Genomic DNA, 18,331 nt, shown 5'->3' with positions numbered 1-18,331 from the left:
ATATGCTTATCATCACATTCTGTTTTGGCTAATTTAATGTCATACAACCATTAATTTGTATATTTTGTAGCCACAGGACGGTAAACTGGGTCACTGAAGGTATTGACCATGGTGGATAAAAAAATAATTAATTAGACATTTTTTATTGAAATCAGATTTTTTTTTTTTTTTTTTTTTAATCAAAATGCTTTTTGAGGGAAAATCTATCTAAAGATAATTTTCTTTTTAAGATACATTATAATGCAATAGTTATTCATCCTGAAATAAGTTTTAAGAATTCTTCTTATATTCATGGACAAGAAAGAAATTGTGTAAGTAAAATGGTGTACAGAGTAAAAACTGTATGGAAACATGAGTCATGTGATAGACATGTGATGAAGATCATACACAGTTCTGGATAGATTACTTGATAAATAGTGAAATCCGCTCCATCGATGCCTCATATCAACAGTATGATGCTCTTCGCATCATACTTGACGCACGTGAGTTTGACAGTTTTTTTTATAAATAAGGACGTTGAATGGAAATTCGTGTCTGTGATTTACAGCGAGTGTATTTAACACAGCGAATGGGGCCAGGGTGAAGCATTGATAAATTGACCCCTATCTGTCCCTTTCTATATTTTGTATCATTTCAGCTTAGTTTCTGTATTATGCCTATGTTGCAAAAGGAGAGTTGCCTCTGGTACAATTTTAAGAAGATTTGAGACTATTTGCATTTTTTTAAAAACTTATTAAGGGGACACTAAACCCATTTTTTTTAATGATTCAGATAGAACATGCAATTTTAAGCAACTTTCTAATTTACTCCTTTTATCAATTTTTCTTTGTTCTCTTGATATCTTTATTTAAAAAGCAGGAATGTAAATCTTGGCAGCCGGCCCATTTTAGGTTCAGCACCCTGGATAGTACAAAAATGGGCCGTCTCCTAAGCTTTATATTCCTGCTTTTTAAATAAAGATATCAAGAGAACGAAGAAAAAATGATAAAAGGAGTAAATTAGAAAGTTGCTTAAAATTGCTGCTGTATCTGAATCATGAAAGAAAAGAAAACATAATTTATGCTTACCTGATAAATTCCTTTCTTCTGTAGTGTGATCAGTCCACGGGTCATCATTACTTCTGGGATATTACTCCTCCCCAACAGGAAGTGCAAGAGGATTCACCCAGCAGAGCTGCACATAGCTCCTCCCCTCTACGTCACTCCCAGTCATTCGACCAAGGACCAACGAGAAAGGAAAAGCCAAGGGTGAAGTGGTGACTGGAGTATACATTAAAAAATATTTACCTGCCTTAAAAACAGGGCGGGCCGTGGACTGATCACACTACAGAAGAAAGGAATTTATCAGGTAAGCATAAATTATGTTTTCTTCTGTTAAGTGTGATCAGTCCACGGGTCATCATTACTTCTGGGATACCAATACCAAAGCAAAAGTATAACGGATGACGGGAGGGATAGGCAGGCTCTTTATACTGAAGGAACCACTGCCTGAAGAACCTTTCTCCCAAAAATAGCCTCCGATGAAGCAAAAGTGTCAAATTTGTAAAATTTGGAAAAAGTATGAAGCGAAGACCAAGTTGCAGCCTTGCAAATCTGTTCAACAGAGGCCTCATTCTTGAAGGCCCAAGTGGAAGCCACAGCTCTAGTAGAATGAGCTGTAATTCTTTCAGGAGGCTGCTGTCCAGCAGTCTCATAAGCTAAACGAATTATGCTACGAAGCCAAAAAGAAAGAGAGGTAGCGGAAGCTTTTTGACCTCTCCTCTGCCCAGAGTAAATGACAAACAGAGAAGACGTTTGTCGAATTCCTTAGTTGCCTGTAAGTAAAATTTTAGAGCACGGACTACATCCAGGTTGTGCAGTAGACGTTCCTTCTTTGAAGAAGGATTTGGGCATAAAGAAGGAACAACAATCTCTTGATTGATATTCCTGTTAGTAACTACCTTAGGTAAGAACCCAGGTTTAGTACGCAGGACTACCTTATTCCGAATGAAAAATCAAATAAGGAGAATCACAATGTAAGGCTGATAATTCAGAGACTCTTCGAGCCGAGGAAATAGCCATTAAAAATAGAACTTTCCAAGATAACAACTTTATATCAATGGAATGAAGGGGTTCAAACGGAACGCCCTGTAAAACATTAAGAACAAGGTTTAAACTCCATGGTGGAGCAACAGTTTTAAACACAGGCTTAATTCTGGCCAAAGCCTGACAAAAAGCCTGGACGTCAGGAACTTCTGACAGACGTTTGTGTAACAGAATGGACAGAGCTGAGATCTGTCCCTTTAATGAACTAGCAGATAAACCCTTTTCTAAACCTTCTTGTAGAAAAGACAATATCCTAGGAATCCTAACCTTACTCCAAGAGTAACCTTTGGATTCACACCAATATAGGTATTTACGCCATATCTTATGGTAAATCTTTCTGGTAACAGGTTTCCTAGCCTGTATTAAGGTATCAATAACTGACTCAGAAAATCCACGTCTTGATAAAATCAAGCGTTCAATTTCCAAGCAGTCAGCTTCAGAGAAGTTAGATTTTGATGTATGAAGGGACCCTGTATCAGAAGGTCCTGTTTCAGAGGTAGAGACCAAGGTGGACAGGATGACATGTCCACCAGGTCTGCATACCAAGTCCTGCGTGGCCACGCAGGTGCTATTAGAATCACTGATGCGCTCTCTTGTTTGATTCTGGCAATCAATCGAGGAAGCAACGGGAAGGGTGGAAACACGTAAGCCATCCTGAAGTCCCAAGGTGCTGTCAGAGCATCTATCAGGACTGCTCCTGGATCCCTGGATCTGGACCCGTAACGAGGAAGCTTGGCGTTCTGTCGAGACGCCATGAGATCTATCTCTGGTTTGCCCCAACGTCGAAGAATTTGGGCAAAGACCTCCGGATGAAGTTCTCACTCCCCCGGATGAAAAGTCTGACGACTTAAGAAATCCGCCTCCCAGTTCTCCACTCCCGGGATGTGGATTGCTGACAGGTGGCAAGAGTGAGACTCTGCCCAGCGAATTATCTTTGATACTTCCATCATAGCTAGGGAGCTTCTTGTCCCTCCCTGATGGTTGATGTAAGCTACAGTCGTGATGTTGTCCGACTGAAACCTGATGAACCCTCGAGTTGTCAACTGGGGCCAAGCCAGGAGGGCATTGAGAACTGCTCTCAATTCCAGAATGTTTTATTGGCAGGAGACTCTCCTCCTGACTCCATTGTCCCTGAGCCTTCAGAGAATTCCAGACGGCACCCCAACCTAGAAGGCTGGCGTCTGTTGTTACAATTGTCCAGTCTGGTCTGCTGAATGGCATCCCCCTGGACAGATGTGGCCGAGAAAGCCACCATAGAAGAGAATTTCTGGTCTCTTGATCCAGATTCAGAGAAGGGGATAAGTCTGAGTAATCCCCATTCCACTGACTTAGCATGCACAGTTGCAGTGGGTCTGAGGTGTAAGCGTGCAAAGGGTACTATGTCCATTGCCGCTACCATTAAGCCGATTACCTCCATGCATTGAGCCACTGACGGGTGTTGAATGGAATGAAGGGTGCGGCAAGCACTTTGAAGTCTTGTTAGCCTGTCCTCTGTCAGGTAAATCTTCATTTCTACAGAATCTATAAGAGTCCCCAGGAAGGGAACTCTTGTGAGTGGAACGAGTGAACTTTTCTTTTCGTTCACCTTCCATCCATGTGACCTTAGAAATGCCAGCACTAACTCTGTATGAGACTTGGCAGTTTGAAAGCTTGAAGCTTGTATCAGAATGTCGTCTAGGTATGGAGCTACCGAGATTCCCCGCGGTCTTAGTACCGCCAGAAGAGCACCCAGAACCTTTGTGAAGATTCTTGGAGCTGTAGCCAATCCGAATGGAAGAGCCACAAACTGGTAATGCCTGTCTAGGAAGGCAAACCTTAGGTACCGATAATGATCTTTGTGAATCGGTATGTGAAGGTAAGCATCTTTTAAATCTACAGTGGTCATGTACTGACCCTCTTGGATCATAGGTAAAATTGTCCGAATAGTCTCCATCTTGAACGATGGAACTCTTAGGAATTTGTTTAGTATCTTTAAGTCCAGGATTGGTCTGAAAGTTCCCTCTTTTTTGGGAACCACAAACAGATTTGAGTAAAACCCCTGTCCCTGTTCCGATCGTGGAACTGGATGGATTACTCCCATTAACAAGAGCTCTTGTACGCAGCGTAGAAACGCCTCTTTCTTTGTCTGGATTGTTGACAATCTTGACAGATGAAATCTCTCTCTTGGAGGAGAGTATTTGAAGTCCAGAAGGTATCCCTGAGATATTATCTCTAGCGCCCAGGGATCCTGAACATCTCTTGCCCAAGCCTGGGCGAAGAGAGAAAGTCTGCCCCCCACTAGATCCGATCCCGGATCGGGGGCCCTCAATTCATGCTGTTTTAGGGGCAGCAGCAGGTTTCCTAGTCTGCTTGCCCTTGTTCCAGGACTGGTTAGGTTTCCAGCCTTGTCTGTAGCGAGCAACAGCTCCTTCCTGTTTTGGTGCAGAGGAAGTTGATGCTGCTCCTGCTTTGAAATTACGAAAGGAACGAAAATTAGACTGTCTAGTCTTGGCTTTGGCTTTGTCCTGAGGCAGGGCATGGCCTTTACCTCCTGTAATGTCAGCGATAATCTCTTTCAACCCGGGGCCCGAATAAGGTCTGCCCTTTGAAAGGTATATTAAGCAATTTAGACTTAGAAGTAACATCAGCTGACCAGGATTTTAGCCACAGCGCCCTGCGTGCCTGAATGGCGAATCCTGAATTCTTTGCCGTAAGTTTAGTAAGATGTACTACGGCCTCCGAAATGAATGAATTAGCTAGTTTAAGGACTCTAAGCCTGTCCGTAATGTCGTCCAGAGTAGCTGAACCAATGTTCTCTTCCAGAGACTCAATCCAGAATGCCGCTGCAGCCGTGATCGGCGCAATGCATGCAAGGGGTTGCAATATAAAACCTTGTTGAACAAACATTTTCTTAAGGTAACCCTCTAACGTTTTATCCATTGGATCTGAAAAAGCACAGCTATCCTCCACCGGGATAGTGGTACGCTTAGCTAAGGTAGAAACTGCTCCCTCCACCTTAGGGACCGTTTGCCATAAGTCCCTTGTGGTGGCGTCTATTGGAAACATTTTTCTAAATATCGGAGGGGGTGAGAACGGCACACCGGGTCTATCCCACTCCTTAGTAACAATTTCAGTAAGTCTCTTAGGTATAGGAAAAACCTCAGTACTCGTCGGTACCGCAAAATATTTATCCAACCTACACATTTTCTCTGGTATTGCAACTGTGTTACAATCATTCAGAACCGCTAACACCTCCCCTAGTAATACACGGAGGTTTTCCAGTTTAAATTTAAAATTTGAAATATCTGAATCCAGTCTGTTTGGATCAGAACCGTCACCCACAGAATGAAGTTCTCCGTCCTCATGTTCTGCCACCTGTGACGCAGTGTCTGACATGGCCCTAATATTATCAGCGCACTCTGTTCTCACCCCAGAGTGATCACGCTTACCTCTTAGTTCTGGTAATTTAGCCAAAACCTCAGTCATAACAGTAGCCATATCCTGTAATGTGATTTGTAATGGCCGCCCAGATGTACTCGGCGCTACAATATCACGCACCTCCCTCTGAGCGGGAGATGTAGGTACTGACACGTGAGGCGAGTTAGTCGGCATAACTCTCCCCTCGTTGTTTGGTGAAATTTGTTCAATTTGTACAGATTGACTTTTATTTAAAGTAGCATCAATACAGTTAGTACATAAATTTCTATTGGGCTCCACTTTGGCATTGCAACAAATGACACAGGTATCATCCTCTGAATCAGACATGTTTAACACACTAGCAAATAAACTTGCAACTTGGAAATACAATTCAATTAGAATAATATTAAAACGTACTGTGCCTTTAAGAAGCACAGAAGATCTATGACAGTTGAAAATTAATAAATTGAAACAGTTATAGCCTCAATCCTTGTAAACAACACAACTTTAGCAAAGGTTTAATCCCATTAGCAAAGATAACAAATTCTGAAAGCAGGAAACAAATTACAGAATAAACGTTTTTTATCTCAGTCAAACTATAATTCTCACAGCTCTGCTGAGAGAAATTACCTCCCTCAAAATAAGTTTTGAAGACCCCTGAGCTCTGTAGAGATGAACCGGATCATGCAGGGAATACAATGAGTTGCTGACTGAAATATTTGATGCTAGAAAAAGCGCCAAAAAACGGCCCCTCCCCCTCACACACAGCAGTGAGGGAGAACAGAAACTGTCAGAAAACAGATTAAGCAACTGCCAAGTGGAAATCACCATAGTCCTCTCACACATCCTATCTAGTCGTTGGGTGCAAGAGAATGACTGGGAGTGACGTAGAGGGGAGGAGCTATGTGCAGCTCTGCTGGGTGAATCCTCTTGCACTTCCTGTTGGGGAGGAGTAATATCCCAGAAGTAATGATGACCCGTGGACTGATCACACTTAACAGAAGAAATTGGGTTTAGTGTCCCTTTAAGGACAGTTTGTTTACTTCCTTTAAACCACTACACAAGTCTGTCTGTCTGTCTACATTCTATATATATATATCGTATCTATCTATCTATCTATCTATCTATCTATCTATCTATCTGTACACCCTGTATTATTTATCTGGCTATCATATACATATTGTATTAAGTTACTGGATGTCCTAAAACATAATATTTTGTCCCCAAATTATTAAATGCATTTAAGACTTGATTTTGCATATTTTTATATAAACACCATCCAGAAAGCAAAGTGATGGATGTTTAAGTTTATATTATTGACTCTGCTATTTCTTCCACCTTTCTTTGTATATGAGTTTATTATAACAATTATCTGGTGCTGTTGCAGACTTTCATTTCCCAAATTTGAGGCTGTGCAATTACACTACTACTACAGAGGTATTAAAGGGACAGTCCGGTCAAAATTTAAATACACATAGGCGAATTACATATTTAAATGTTAACATATGTGCAATATAAATGTGTTGTCAGAAATGCTTCTAGTAAAAGTTATCACTGTTTTAGTGTTAACATTTTTCTCTGCACGTGCATGTGAAGCATAGCTAGATATTCTCAGTGCACCAGCATTTTAAATACTGCAGCTGTTCAGAGCACCAGTGGGGCTCGTATCATGTCAACAAGTAACACAAGTCATTACCAGATGGAACAAACACCTTAGGCTCTATGAGCAAGTGCTGTATTTAAATTGCTGGTGCACAGTGCATACTTAAATACACTTTGGAAACAGCTATAGCTTTTATTAGAAGCATTTTTGCCAATACACGTGTATATTACACAAATGTTCTATTCAAAACTAAAATGCACCCATGCATTTTCAAAGCTGCAATTTAAATCAGTGATTTCAGATTTGAGAGTTAGCGTATATATTGATTTTCAATGTTCAGTTAGGAGAAAAAATATTTGTATCTGTATCTTCAATGTGCGAGCAAGCAAGAGTTCCTATCATTTGATTTTTTTTTGTTTTAAATGACATCTTGCATTAATGCTTGGGCAGAATTTTTTTTTAAATTTTATTTCAACTCTAAAATTGACATAATTAAAAAACCCACATAATGGTCTAGAGACTCCAACCAAGTGCAGATTTCAGTCTAGAATTATGACGTTGAAAGAGAGTTGAAGAATTGCGGCAACTAAATGACAGATTTGGTTATTTAGATAAATGGTTGAAGAGAAGAAATAAACATTAACTGTATTTTGTGGCACAGAGTGCTGATGGCGGAAACAATCCTGGAGAAAATGGGTTCCTTGCAAGCTGTGATATCTTCCATCTAACATATTTATAAATTAGTAAAACCTATACATTTACACTCAAGTCACTAACCACATAATAACATTCTGCATAGCCTAAGTGACCAACAATAGAAAGTATGCAGTGAAAGAAGCCACAGAGCTATGGTTTAAAAGCCAAGAAAGCTTTAAGATTAACTTGCGTGTGCTTGCACATTCCTTTAGCACTATGTATTACACTTAGGTACAGCAATCATATAGCACCCACAGATTACCAAGGGGAAATGCACTCATGATATCGAGCAATAATACCATTCACTATCACACACTTCCTATGAGTTGCAGCATAACAAGGTTAATGAATCCTGGCAAGATTTATAAAAAAAGGAAAACTATCACCATTTATTTTAATATTATTAAATACATTTGTCCATCATTTTCAATGAGGTTGATTCAGAGGAGAAGTAAACTCTGGTTTATTCCTGAGGTTCCTTGCAAAAATAGCCTTATACACGTCAGGAATAATACATTACCATACACTATGGGCATATTTATTAAGCTCTGTATGGAGATTGATGCCCCGTGTTTCTGGCGAGCCTTCAGGCTCACCAGAAACACAAGTTATGAAGCAGCGGTCTAAAGACGGCTGCTCCATAACCTGTCTGCCTGCTCTGAGGAGGCGGACAGAACTTGCAATAAATCAACCCGATCCAATATGATCGTGTTGATTGACACCCCCTGGCCGCGAATCTGCAGAGGGCGGCCTTGCACCAGCAGTTCACTAAAACTGCTGGTGCAATGATAAATGCCGACAGCGTACACTGTCTGCATTTATCGATGTGCGGTGGACATGATCCACAATATCGGATCATGTCCGTCCGCACCTTGTTAAATAGGCCCCTATACCTGACAATACTACCTCTAATTAAAATCTACTCCATGAATTAGCCACACTTTCTGCAAAGGGTGCTTACCCCTCTGAAACTGCTACACTGCACATGGGGGCCGATTGGCCCCTAATCGCTCTGTTTCCGTGCAAGCCTTCAAGCTTAAGAAGCAGTGGTCTTAAGACATGGTTTACAAAATATAAGAAGAATGAACATTTAACCTTTCTGTGTGTGGTCACTCAACCACCTTCCCCTCACTGTGTGAGCTCTCCTGCCAAACAAATTTTACATAAATTAGTGGCCTCGATCTAAAACCTCTTTACAGGAAACCTGTTTTATATATACCACCCCCTTGTTGTAGAATATGATCAAAACTAAGATCTAGATCCCACATTCAAGTGAGGTTGCCACCAGTGAAAAAAACTGTGTAATGCACTTTTAATATTTTCCCCAACTTTGCCTGTAAAGGATTGTTGGTTTTCCACTGCAACTAGATAAGCTGTATCCTGCAAGAGTTAAAATCATAACCCTGCAACATGCTACACAGTGATTGCTTGATCAGTGCAAGAGCTCTTGTCCTAATTGGCCACAGTAAAGGAAATGAGATAAATGTGCTTAAGGCACTTTCCCTGTATTGGAAACTATTGCAAATGTTTTTTTATATGCCTTAAAAAAAAATTTCCATGAAGACAAATGCTTAATTAATTATCTATACTATGCATAGCACCAAATGACTTTAAAACATTAGGAAAGTCAACATAAACTTGCACGATCAAGACAGAGCATTTCATTTTAAGTCTTCTATTTTTAAGAATGTACTTTATTCACGTACTATCCTTTGTTGAAAAAGAATGTGTACATATCTTACACTACTGGGAGCTAACTGGTGATTGATGGCTACACACATATGCCCCTTGCCATTGTTCCCAGTAGTGCAGTACTGTTCTGGAGCTGACTTTTAACTATGTGTTTAATCTCTTTTGCTTATACAAGTGTGTTCAAAAAATGCTGGTAATCAAATCTGAAACAGATTCCATTTTAAATAGAATTTCCCTTGGAAAATACTAGCCATACTGGCAAAATGCCAGGGTATCCCCCAAGCAACTTAAGTACTAGACGTCTATCTTACTGAAATCACCTCTAACCTAACCGTTAAATTACTAGAATATGCTTTTTTTCATATACAATATTATTGAGACACATAAAAAAGACCACTTTATTTGGAAACACTTAGGTTAGTTAAGAACTGAACATATTAAAGGGACAGTAAAGACAAAACTGAGCATTCATGATTCAGATAGAACATGTCATTTTAATAAAGGTTCCAATAAACTATCTAATTTGCTTCATTCCCTTGGTATCCTTTGTTAAAAAAGCATACCTAGGTAGTATCAGGAGAACCATTACTCTACTGTGAGCTAGCTGCTAAATGGTGGCTGCATTGCACACCTCACTGGCTCACCCAGTGTGCTCAGCTAGCTCCCAGTGGTGCATTGTTGCTCCTTCAACAAAAGGATACCAAGAGAATGGTGCAAATTTGAGTATAGAAGAGGTACCATTTTTTGCATTAGATTTGTTGTGGCACCGTATAGCACATTATCTCACATTTTAAGTGTAAACCTCATATCTTCATCTTTATCTGCATTGAGGAAAAAATAAATTATTATTATAGAGATGATAAAGTAATTTCATATTCACTAGACTAAACCATGATCATGTTTCTGTTAAGTATCACTTTAAAGGGACAGACAACACCAAAAATCCCTTTATTTTCCATTCCCCAGTTTTGCATAACCAGCACGGTTATATTAATACACTTATTACCTCAGTGATTACCTTGTATCTAACCCTCTGCAGACTGCCCCTTATCTCAGTTATATTAATATACTTTTTACCTCAGTGATTACCTTGTATCAAAGTCTCTGCAGACTGCCCCTTATCTCAGTTATATTAATATACTTATTACCTCAGTGATTACCTTGTATCAAAGTCTCTGCAGACTGCCCCTTATCTCAGTTATATTAATATACTTATTACCTCAGTGATTACCTTGTATCAAAGTCTCTGCAGACTGCCCCTTATCTCAGTTATATTAATATACTTTTTACCTCTGTGATTACCTTGTATAAAAGTCTCTGCAGACTGCCCCTTATCTCAGTTATATTAATATACTTTTTACCTCTGTGATTACCCTGTATCTAACCCTCTGCAGACTGACCCTTATCTCAGTTATATCAATATACTTTTTACCTCTGTGATTAAATTGTATCAAAGTCTCTGCAGACTGCCCCTTATCTCAGTTATATTAATACACTTTTTACCTCTGTGATTACCTTGTATCTAAGCCTCTGCAGACTGCCCCTTATCTCAGTGATTTTAACAGACTTCCATTTCTAGCCAATGAGCACTGGCTCATAAATAACTTGGCAGGAGTGAGCACAATGTTATCTATATGTCACACATAAACAAACAGTTCAAGTTATTAGCTATTCACAGCAAGACAGTGAGATACGAGGTGGACTGCAGAGAATGCTGCTGGCATTTAACACTGCTATCATCCTGATCAGATACGATCAGGATGAGTGACACCCACTGCTAGCAGCATTTCTTGGGAAACGCTTGTGCAATGCCGCCCCCTGCACATTCGCTGCTAATCGGCCGCTAGCAGGGGGTGTGAATCATCCCAATTGTATCTGATCAGGACGATTGCAGTCCGCCACCTTTTCAAGTTAAGGAGCAGCGGTCTTATGACTGCTGCTTCACAACTTGGTGAGTCGGAAACGTTGGGCGGAATAAGCAGCATCCACTGCCTATTAAATCCGCCCCTATGAGCCTACCTAGTTTTAGCCTTTAACAAAGAATACCAAGAGAAAAAAGCAAATCTGATTGGAATCTAAATTTGAAAGTTGTTTAAAATGTCATTCCCTATCTGAATCATGAAAGTTTAATTTGGACTTCACTGTCCCTTTAACTCTGCAAATACTTGGCTCTACCATTTCAGAAAGTCTTCTTTACATGGACAGGAGATAGAGGTAAGATTAATAATGTCATATTTTCATTTTGGATAGATTTACTTGCATTTTTTAGATCACTAGAAGCAACATCTAAATCTCCAAGAAATTAGAAAGAACCATCTGCAAATTAAATTAACTCTTCAAAATGCCACTTTGTTATTTTTTTTTTCAACAGTCTGTGGTATTTCCTTCGGATACAAATGAAACAACTGTTAACCTATTAATAGCAAAGGTCCTGATCTTTTAAATATTCTTCTAAAAGTTCAAAGTTTTCATTTTGTCCAATCAGAAATATAAAAAAAGTGTGTAAGAAAAGCAAACCCGCTGTGTAACGTATTTTATATGAAGGCAGCATCTGTATAAGATAATCTGTTGGGACAAATTACTACCTTATTCATTAGTCTTGCATTTTATTTCTAGTGAAGAAAGGACACTGCACGGTGAACGGGATGGTTATGTATCACAAGGCTGTGTGGTCACCAAAGCCTTGTGTTACCTGCATGTGCTCAGATGGAAATGCTATATGTGATGAGACGGTCTGCAGTGTTCTCACGTGTCCTGTAACTGTGGTTCCGGAGGGTGAATGCTGTCCGGTGTGCAGCGACATTGGTATGGAGACTCTTCACTTTTTCTAACCCAAGGTGACCCTCTTTTACCTCTTAACGCAGTAGTACCCCTTATCTAAACAGGCATAACCCTTGCAACTAAACACATTAACACTAATTCTGCTGTGATCGCTAACATGAACGTGCACTTAAAGGAATAGTCTAGTCAAAATTAAACTTTCATGATTCAAATAGAGCAGCAATTTTAAGCAACTTTCTAATTTACTCCTATTATCAATTTTTATTCATTCTCTTGGTATCTTTATTTGAAAAAGCAGGAATCTAAGCTAAGGAGCCGGTGCATTTTTAATTTTTAATTCAGCACCTGGGTAGCCCTTTCTGATTGGTGTCTTACACACTCACGTTAGGTAACAAGCTCTCTCAAGCATTTTTCAGGGGGGGTCACATGGTTTTACACACTCACGTTAGGTAACAAGCTCTCTCAGGCATTCTGCGGGGGGGTCACATGGTTTTACACACTCACGTTAGGTAACAAGCTCTCTCAGGCATTCTGCAGGGGGTCACATGGTTTTACACACTCACGTTAGGTAACAAGCTCTCTCAGGCATTCTGCAGGGGGGGTCACATGGTTTTACACACTCACATTAAGTAACAAGCTCTCTCAGGCATTCTGCAGGGGGGTCACATGGTTTTACACACTCACATTAAGTAACATGCTCTCTCAGACATTCTGCAGGGGGGGGTCACATGGTTTTACACACTCACGTTAGGTAACAAGCTCTCTCAGGCATTCTGCAGGGGGGGTCACATGATTTTTCACACTCACGTTAGGTAACAAGCTCTCTCAGGCATTCTGCAGGGGGTCACATGGTTTTACACACTCACGTTAGGTAACAAGCTCTCTCAGGCATTCTGCAGGGGGGTCACATGGTTTTACACACTCACATTAAGTAACAAGCTCTCTCAGGCATTCTGCAGGGGGGGTCACATGGTTTTACACACTCACGTTAGGTAACAAGCTCTCTCAGGCATTCTGCAGGGGGGGTCACATGGTTTTACACACTCACGTTAGGTAACAAGCTCTCTCAGGCATTCTGCAGGGGGGGGTGAACGGGATGGTTATGTATCACAAGGCTGTGTGGTCACCAAAGCCTTGTGTTACCTGCATGTGCTCAGATGGAAATGCTATATGTGATGAGACGGTCTGCAGTGTTCTCACGTGTCCTGTAACTGTGGTTCCGGAGGGTGAATGCTGTCCGGTGTGCAGCGACATTGGTATGGAGACTCTTCACTTTTTCTAACCCAAGGTGACCCTCTTTTACCTCTTAACGCAGTAGTACCCCTTATCTAAACAGGCATAACCCTTGCAACTAAACACATTAACACTAATTCTGCTGTGATCGCTAACATGAACGTGCACTTAAAGGAATAGTCTAGTCAAAATTAAACTTTCATGATTCAAATAGAGCAGCAATTTTAAGCAACTTTCTAATTTACTCCTATTATCAATTTTTATTCATTCTCTTGGTATCTTTATTTGAAAAAGCAGGAATCTAAGCTAAGGAGCCGGTGCATTTTTAATTTTTAATTCAGCACCTGGGTAGCCCTTTCTGATTGGTGTCTTACACACTCACGTTAGGTAACAAGCTCTCTCAAGCATTTTTCAGGGGGGGGTCACATGGTTTTACACACTCACGTTAGGTAACAAGCTCTCTCAGGCATTCTGCGGGGGGGTCACATGGTTTTACACACTCACGTTAGGTAACAAGCTCTCTCAGGCATTCTGCAGGGGGTCACATGGTTTTACACACTCACGTTAGGTAACAAGCTCTCTCAGGCATTCTGCAGGGGGGTCACATGGTTTTACACACTCACATTAAGTAACAAGCTCTCTCAGGCATTCTGCAGGGGGGTCACATGGTTTTACACACTCACATTAAGTAACATGCTCTCTCAGACATTCTGCAGGGGGGGGTCACATGGTTTTACACACTCACGTTAGGTAACAAGCTCTCTCAGGCATTCTGCAGGGGGGGTCACATGATTTTTCACACTCACGTTAGGTAACAAGCTCTCTCAGGCATTCTGCAGGGGGTCACATGGTTTTACACACTCACGTTAGGTAACAAGCTCTCTCAGGCATTCTGCAGGGGGGTCACATGGTTTTACACACTCACATTAAGTAACAAGCTCTCTCAGGCATTCTGCAGGGGGGGTCACATGGTTTTACACACTCACGTTAGGTAACAAGCTCTCTCAGGCATTCTGCAGGGGGGGTCACATGGTTTTACACACTCACGTTAGGTAACAAGCTCTCTCAGGCATTCTGCAGGGGGGGTCACATGGTTTAACACACTCACGTTAAGTAACAAGCTCTCTCAGGCATTCTGCAGGGGGGGTCACATGGTTTTACTCACTTACATTAAGTAACAAGCTCTCTCAGGCATTCTGCAGGGGGGGGGTCACATGGTTTTACACACTCACGTTAGGTAACAAGCTCTCTCAGGCATTCTACGGGGGTCACATGGTTTTACACACTCACGCTAGGTAACAAGCTCTCTCAGGCATTCTGCAGGGGGGGTCACATGTTTTTACACACTGACGTTGGGTAACAAGCTCTCTCAGGCATTCTGCAGGGGGTCACATGGTTTTACACACTCACGTTAGGTAACAAGCTCTCTCAGGCATTCTGCAGGGGGGGTCACATGGTTTTACACACTCACGTTAGGTAACAAGCTCTCTCAGGCATTCTGCAGGGGGGGTCACATGGTTTAACACACTCACGTTAAGTAACAAGCTCTCTCAGGCATTCTGCAGGGGGGGTCACATGGTTTTACTCACTTACATTAAGTAACAAGCTCTCACAGGCATTCTGCAGGGGGGGGTCACATGGTTTTACACACTCACGTTAGGTAACAAGCTCTCTCAGGCATTCTACGGGGGTCACATGGTTTTACACACTCACGCTAGGTAACAAGATCTCTCAGGCATTCTGCAGGGGGGGGGGGTCACATGATTTTACACACTCACATTAGGTAACAAGCTCTCTCAGGCATTCTGCTGGGGGGGGTCACATGGTTTTACACACTCACGTTAGGTAACAAGCTCTCTCAGGCATTCTGCAGGGGGGGTCAGATGATTTTACACACTCACGTTAGGTAACACGCTCTCTCAGGCATTCTGCAGGGGGGGGTCACATGATTTTACACACTCACGTTAGGTAACATGCTCTCTCAGGCATTCTGCAGGGGGGGTCACATGTTTTTACACACTCACGTTGGGTAACAAGCTCTATCAGGCATTCTGCAGGGGGCACATGGTTTTACACACTCACGTTGGGTAACAAGCTCTCTCAAGCATTCTTCGGGGGGGGGGAGGCACATGGTTTTACACACTCACGTTAAGTAACAAACTCTCTCAGGCATTCTGCAGGGGGGGGTCACATGGTTTTACACACTCACGTTACGTAACAAGCTCTCTCAGGCATTCTGCAGGGGGTCACATGTTTTTACACACTCACGTTGGGTAACAAGCTCTCTCAGGCATTCTGCAGGGGGGGCACATGGTTTTACACACTCACGTTGGGTAACAAGCTCTCTCAGGCATTCTGCAGGGGCGGTCACATGATGTTACACACTCACGTTAGGTAACAAGCTCTCTCAGGCATTCTGCAGGGGGGGTCACATGTTTTTACACACTGACGTTGGGTAACAAGCTCTCTCAGGCATTCTGCAGGGGGTCACATGGTTTTACACACTCACGTTAGGTAACAAGCTCTCTCAGGCATTCTGCAGGGGCGGTCACATGATTTTACACACTCACGTTAGGTAACAAGCTCTCTCAGGCATTCTGCAGGGGGGGGGTCACATGTTTTTACACACTGACACTTACTTACACACTCTCAAGCATTCTTCGGGGGGGTGGGCACATGGTTTTACACACTCACGTTAAGTAACAAGCTCTCTCCGGCATTCTGCAGGGGGGGTCACATGGTTTTACACACTCACGTTACGTAACAAGCTCTCTCAGGCATTCTGCAGGGGGTCACATGGTTTTACACACTCACGTTAGGTAACAAGCTCTCTCAGGCATTCTGCAGGGGCGGTCACATGATTTTACACACTCACGTTAGGTAACAAGCTCTCTCAGGCATTCTGCAGGGGGGTCACATGTTTTTACACACTGACGTTGGGTAACAAGCTCTCTCAAGCATTCTTGGGGGGGGGCACATGGGTTTACACACTCACGTTGGGTAACAAGCTCTCTCAGGCATTCTGCAGGGGGGGTCACATGTTTTTACACACTCACGTTAGGTAACAAGCTCTCTCAGGCATTCTGCAGGGGGGGCACATGGTTTTACACACTCACGTTGTGTAACAAGCTCTCTCAAGCATTCTTCGGGGGGGGCACATGGTTTTACACACTCACGTTAAGTAACAAGCTCTCTCAGGCATTCTGCACGGGGGTCACATGGTTTTACTCACACCTGATGATCAAAATCTCTCTGCTCTGGTGAGATTATATAAAATGTCTCATCAGTAAACTAGAATTCTGGTGATCATGTTTTAGATGTGTATAGTTAACTGTGCATGGCCCACACTTTAAGGATTGTGGGACAGACACAATTGGAAAAAATGTTTAGAAGCCAAATGCAAATGCCGTAAATGCTAAAAATCAAAAGGCTAGTTTAGGCACTTTGCAGCACTTTGAAAACTTAGGTTACAGATTTAGATGTTTGGCCTGGGATACAATTTTTACACAAAGCAAGAGGTGCTTAACGTTCCTTTAAAGACAAGATTTTCATGGTCTTTGAAACAAAAATAAAAGTCGGCAAAGGTGTTGAATTAGCTGAATCCCCAAATTATGGGGATAAATCTAAAATCTTGCATTTTTTTCTGGTAGATTGGTATATTGTCACTGAGGGGTTGTGCAGTGAAACACAAGATAAGTGTTTTTTATATGGGCCAGAATGGCCTTAATTTTAGAACCCTTGTGTGGTGCAAAGTGAAAGCAAAAAGGTAAAACGGCAAACGGCCTTATTCCTTATTATACAGATACATGGCCTGATATTCAAAACCTCTCTGCTCAGGTGAGATTCTCTAAAATGATCCCCCAGCACTGCGAGATCCCCTTTCTATTTTCTATTTTATTTTGTATACAGCAGTGTATTTAGGATTGTAATTATGCTTTCACAGTTTCTGTGTAACTTTAACAAATTAGTCTCATACTTTGTATATTTATGTGTATATTTTACAAATTACATTGCACTTCTCATTTCATCTATTTACATTGAAACTAAAAAACTGTCAGTTTCCCAGGTAGTTTAATTACTTTCTATGGGCCAGATAATTAAACATTCTCTAGTTTTGAGAGAGATTATACAGCAGACATCACAGGGACTGAACTCACTACATTATCTAAGAAAAGGGGAGGAACCTAGAAGTCCCAGAGAGATGAGCTATGCCTTCGATAGATAGTAGTGAAGCTCTCTGGAATACAACTTTCACATGGGAGAGAGAAGGTAACTGGAGAACACATGGGGCTGATATAAAGTTTCAGTTTGCATGAATTACAAATTAAGATTAAATGTTTCACTACAATGTAACTTCTTTTTATCTATATTATAGTATATATTACTTTTCTGTTAGTTAAAATAAGTGTATTGTGAATTTTGAGCAAACTTCACCTGCATACAGCTGGTAAAATAAATCAATGAGACCAGGTTGTGTAAATAGATTAACATTTTTCACAAGACTGGTGAGAGAGCTTCAGACATACTCTTGGAACTCACCTGTTCAGCCCAGGGAACTGCCCTGTCCCTCCCACTTTCTGAAACTGTTAGTTTTAGTTAGCAATGCAACAAATACAATGTGAATTGTAATTTGTAAAAGCTACACAAAAATATACAAAGTATGATTCTAATTTTAAAGTAACAAAGAAACTTTGAAAACATAATCAGAATTTGTAAAATCAGTGCTAGAGCTAAATCTAAATGTATTAAAATATAAATGAGAAAGTGGAAAGAATAAATGCTATAAAACTGAAAGGGCCCAATCTAAAAATGGAAAGTGATATAAAATACAAAGCACAAAGTGTAA

At 41.2% G+C, this 18,331-nt stretch overlaps 1 protein-coding gene across 5 annotated transcripts in view; it reads left to right on the top strand.

Annotated features, from left to right (window-relative positions):
- The window catches only part of ECM2 (extracellular matrix protein 2), an 84,999-nt gene that overhangs the window by 2,337 nt on the left and 64,331 nt on the right, over window positions 1-18,331 (top strand). For 2 of the 5 annotated variants that reach the window (XM_053721180.1, XM_053721179.1), the window contains exon 1: window positions 13,345-13,508. In XM_053721180.1, coding sequence (XP_053577155.1) covers window positions 13,349-13,508 — 160 coding nt within the window. In that variant the 5' untranslated portion in view covers window positions 13,345-13,348. Of the gene's footprint in view, window positions 1-12,087; window positions 12,277-13,344; window positions 13,541-18,331 lie in introns of those variants that run through there. The other 3 variants (XM_053721183.1, XM_053721182.1, XM_053721184.1) reach the window with 2 other exon arrangements.

This window comes from Bombina bombina, chromosome 7 (assembly GCF_027579735.1).
Source record: "Bombina bombina isolate aBomBom1 chromosome 7, aBomBom1.pri, whole genome shotgun sequence".
Lineage (NCBI taxonomy): Eukaryota > Metazoa > Chordata > Amphibia > Anura > Bombinatoridae > Bombina > Bombina bombina.
Note: the sequence above shows the minus strand (reverse complement) of the source record. Positions and strands in the feature narration are given on the sequence as shown.